The 4,353-nt window shown below is 48.6% G+C and overlaps 1 protein-coding gene across 1 annotated transcript in view; it reads right to left on the bottom strand.

Annotated features, from left to right (window-relative positions):
• NMT2 (N-myristoyltransferase 2) overlaps window positions 1-3,932 on the bottom strand; it is a 28,112-nt gene extending 24,180 nt beyond the window's left edge. Inside the window, exons 1-2 of the mRNA XM_077758404.1 lie at window positions 3,910-3,932; window positions 3,271-3,406 (exon numbers count right to left, since the gene is read on the bottom strand). Of these exons, the coding sequence (XP_077614530.1) occupies window positions 3,271-3,406; window positions 3,910-3,932 (159 nt within the window). The remainder of the gene's footprint in view (window positions 1-3,270; window positions 3,407-3,909) is intronic.
• Between the last annotated feature and the right edge of the window lie 421 nt (window positions 3,933-4,353).

Genomic DNA, 4,353 nt, shown 5'->3' with positions numbered 1-4,353 from the left:
TCTGGAGTTGATCTTTTGACTTGGGAAGCTTTACCCATCTGACACAGTACAAGACAGGATTTATTTAACAGCGACTGCCCTGTCTTTATCACCAGATTTGCTAGGGATTCTTGCCACTATAATAACTCAAGGACACAAAGTGCTGGAGTCTAACCAGAGATAGGTTCAAGTGCGTACTGTCTTCTAAGAAGTACTTCTAAGTACTTCTAAGTCCAACAGCACCCCCCAGGACTGCCACAGTTCTGTACGCTGTGTAGCTTGTATTTTCATAGAGGTCTAAGTCACAAAGGTCATATTTCAATTACACATATTAACTTGACAGAATACTTTGGCTACTCGCATTTATTGTATTTTTAGATTTCTCCTGCTCTGGTCTTGTCTGAACCTCCAACATAAGAGTGACTGACTGCCAGCAAAATGAAATTTACCTCCATTTGAACCCCCAACAAAGCAGTCTCTTTGAAGACCTATAATCTCACCTGGAACGCAGAGCACACAGCATATTTCAACCAGTAACACTTGAACAGGCACCCGTTTATCTTTTAAGAAGCAAATTTGAACCTATGCCGTGCCTGCACTGAATCTGTCATGGGAATCTTTCCTTCCTAATTTTGGAGTTAAAGTCTCAATCCCTAATATACCAGACCCAAGCAATTTTGCAACCGACATGAATCAGCATCTTTGCTCCAAATGAGCCAATGCCATTCCACTCAGCGAAGACCTCGGAGTGGTGTCAACCCTACCTCAGCCTCATCGGGTTGACGAGCAATCTTTCCCCAAAATGACCATTCATGAAATATTTATATCTGAATGCTCGCTATTTTAAGTGCTTTCTTAAAGTACATACAAGTAAGCACAATTTTCAAATCCGTGGTCAGAAAGCAGCAAGGAAAATTTACCTATGATGTATTTTTCTTTTTTTTTTTAATATAATTTATTATCGAGTTAGCTAACTGACTGTGTACAGTGTGCTCTCGGCTTCAGGAGTAGATTCCCAAGGTTCATCGCTTACATACAACACCCAGGGCTCATCCCCAGCTATGATATATTCTCAAATCTACCCATTCACCTCCCACAGCAGCATCACCTAGGGGGAAATGATTTAGTGTTAGGGGAGGTGAGAATGTGTATCAACCTCATGTTAGCTTCCCGCTGCCATATCCCGACGTCGGGCACAGCTCTTTTCCTCGGAGGAAAATTAAGTATCAACAGTGCCCTCTACCCTTTATTTTCTCAATTTAATACCTTGGAAAAAATGTCCAAGCCCTCTACCACTAAGACGTCTAAAGAATCCAGATAAATATCATCTTATTCTGGCTCCTGAGTACAGAGGAGAATATTTCCTAAACATCGCCCACTGTAATTTACGGGGTTATCCAGAGCTAGCATCTAGTAGTATCAGGGAAAGAAGCCCTAGTTTAAAAGAAATGCAATGGAGGGGTGCCTGGGTGGCTCAGTCGGTTAAGTGTCTGACTTTGGCTCAGGCCATGATCTCATGGTTCATGGGTTCGACCCCTGCATCAGGTTCCGTGCTGACCGCTCGGAGCGTGGAGCCTGGTTTGGATTCTGTGTGTCCCTCTCTCTCTGCCCCTCTCATGCTCGTGCACTCTCTCTCTCTCTCAAAAAAAAAAAAAAAAAACCATAAAAAACTTTTTTAAACAAAATACAATGGAGAAAGGCTCACATTAAAACAATTCTGATTCTCAATTTAAAAAGAAAATAATCTCTCTACCATATGGTGCAAGCAGTTCCTCTTGCAGTGGCTGGTTCTAGTTCTTGTAAGTGACCAGAAATAAAGGAAAGGCACAATACCCCTGGGGGTGCGGAGAGGGAATGGGCTGATGGCGAGGGGAGAAGCAATCAGGAGGCTCACAGCTGCATACAAGTAACACCGCAGGGATCCCACGAAGCGACAGGAAAGGGAAAAGTGTGTTGCGAGCTTACGGTGTGCCTTAACCGAGTGGCCTCGGCAAGTATGCCTGGTGGACAGAGTATTTATTACCTGAGAGACGAGCTGAAAAGCGAAAGGGGAAGCCCCCGTTTTCTTCTCACCCCACAGAGGCAGTCAGGGAAAACTGGTCAAAGCAAGCATCCTCTCAGTGACTCCTGGTCCTTACGACTAAAAGAGTAACAACACAGACTGCCTGCGAGACCGCGATAAAGTGTCGACTGTGCACAAGGAAAAAAAAATTCAACCCCACGACACCTGCATCGTGGTATTAACCACCAGGTGAGCAGTGCTTTATGCTATAAAGATCATTTGACGGGAAGGATCTCCCTGTAACCTCTTCACGGGCCCGTGAGCTGGGGCAGGGGTGGAAGGCATCACCCCCATGCTGCAGGGGAGGACACAGGCTCACAGGGGGCGGCCCCCACACGGCTCACGAGCCCACGGTCCCCGGTCCACTCCCGAGCCCTTTCCGCTACACCACGCACTCCCCGGGAGAACCGACCCAGAGCTGAGCGCGCCCAAATCCTGTGTGCCTCGTCCTCCTGCGAACCCTGCCCTTTTACACGCTGTGAGTTGCCTGCATCGAGGGCTCTGTGTTTCCCTGTGCCCGGCGCACAAGGCCTGTGTTCCCTGCTGGAGGGCCCGCGGCCGGCCACCCAGGAAGGGGTGCCTGCCGTCTATACTGCCAGAGGCCCATGAAGCTGGCAGTCCGCCAACACGGGGCTCAGCGGAACAACTGCTGGCTGGGTCCTGGATGGGCACTTCTGCAGCAGGAACGTCAGGCGTGACGTCCCCCCCTCGGCGATGGACTGTATGAACGGCCACCGAAGACTGGTTGGACCCAAAGTCAATGGAGGACTTACCCGTGGCTGCTCCCGCCGAAATCTGCTGCCCAATGGTGTTGTGCTATTCGGGTAATTAGACAGACACCCAGAAAAATGAAAATGTGAATATCTTCTGGACTACAAGTAATTAAATAGTTAAGTGTCACTTCAAAAAAAGAAAAAATCAAAAAACAGCACACCTAACAAGCTCACAACGAGACTTAACTTCTTTTGCTGCAATCTGCAGACTAACTTGCCCTGAGACAAAGGAAAACACCAGGCTGTATCCACATATACGCAACAACGCAGTGTGTACCTCTTAGTCACTCAGGTTCTAACATCGGCTTCACGGAGGCCGTGGACAGCCTCCAGTTACAGCGCCAGCCGGCACAGTCACAGCAGACCCCTACGGGTGCCCAACAGGGCGCCGAGCTGCACAAACGGCCCTCACGTGCTTGAGACATCACAGAGGGGACAGTAAAACAGGGGGCTCACTTTGGAAGGCTGCTGGATTTTAATCTCCTGGGAATCAGAGGCCGAGTCTGACTTGGCGCCTCCAGAATTTGGTTTCTCCTTTTTCCGCTTCTGTTTCTTCTTTTTCTTTTTGGCACCCAAGTCTGCTCCGGGACTTCTGTTAGGAGGAAATTCACAGAGGGCAAAACAAGAACACAAAGTCATTATATAAAGTTAATCATTTAGAACAACACAAATTAGACACAGGCAGGGGGGGAAAAAGCTATGTCAGGATGCATGCCACTGTGATTTATAAGAAACAGAGATATTTGATCATTCAGATGACCAGGTGTATAGCTCTCACACATACTTCCTGCGTGACAAGGGCTTAAAGATGTCTCTTCTGTTAATGAGGTGACTTCGGGAAAGCGTCTAAGGATGGGGGCTGGTGGCCAGTGGTGCCAACCATGTGTCAGACGTTTAGAACTTTCAACCCCCAACCCCCAACCCCGGGGGGGCAGCAGAATGGCCAATGACTTCATCAGTCATGTTGATGTAATGAGGCCTCTATAAAAAGCCAAAACGGCAGGGTTTGGAGGGCTTCTGGGTTGGTGAACACGGGGAGAATCGGGGAGAGTGGCGGCTCAGAGAGCGCGGAGGCTCCACGCCCCTTCCCCACACCTGGCCCTGCACATCTCTCCCATCTGGCCGCTCCTGAGTCCTATCCTTTTCTGATAAACCAGTGATCCACTAAGTAAAATGTCTCTCTGAGTTCTGTGAGCTGTTCTAACAAGTTAATCAAATCTGAGCAGGGGATCTTGGGAACCTCTGGTTACAGCTGGCTGGTCGGAAATTCAGGTGACAACTTGGGTTTGCAAGTGGCGTCTGAAGTGGGCGGACAGGGTGGCGTCGGAGCAGTCTGGTAGGACTGAACCCTTCCCCCAGGGAATCTGAGGCTACCTCCGGGTAGAGAGTATCACAGCGTAACCGTAGGAGAATTTTGCTGGAGTCCGAGAACTGCCTGGTGTCGTGAGGGAAGCCCCACCCCCCACATACACGTGATGGAATTAGATCCAGAAACTCAAAACAGGATGTAAAGCAGGAAATGAAATTTAGATGTCAAGT

This window comes from Crocuta crocuta, unplaced genomic scaffold (assembly GCF_008692635.1).
Source record: "Crocuta crocuta isolate KB4526 unplaced genomic scaffold, BGI_CrCroc_1.0 scaffold32, whole genome shotgun sequence".
Classification (NCBI taxonomy): Eukaryota; Metazoa; Chordata; class Mammalia; order Carnivora; family Hyaenidae; genus Crocuta; species Crocuta crocuta.
Note: the sequence above shows the minus strand (reverse complement) of the source record. Positions and strands in the feature narration are given on the sequence as shown.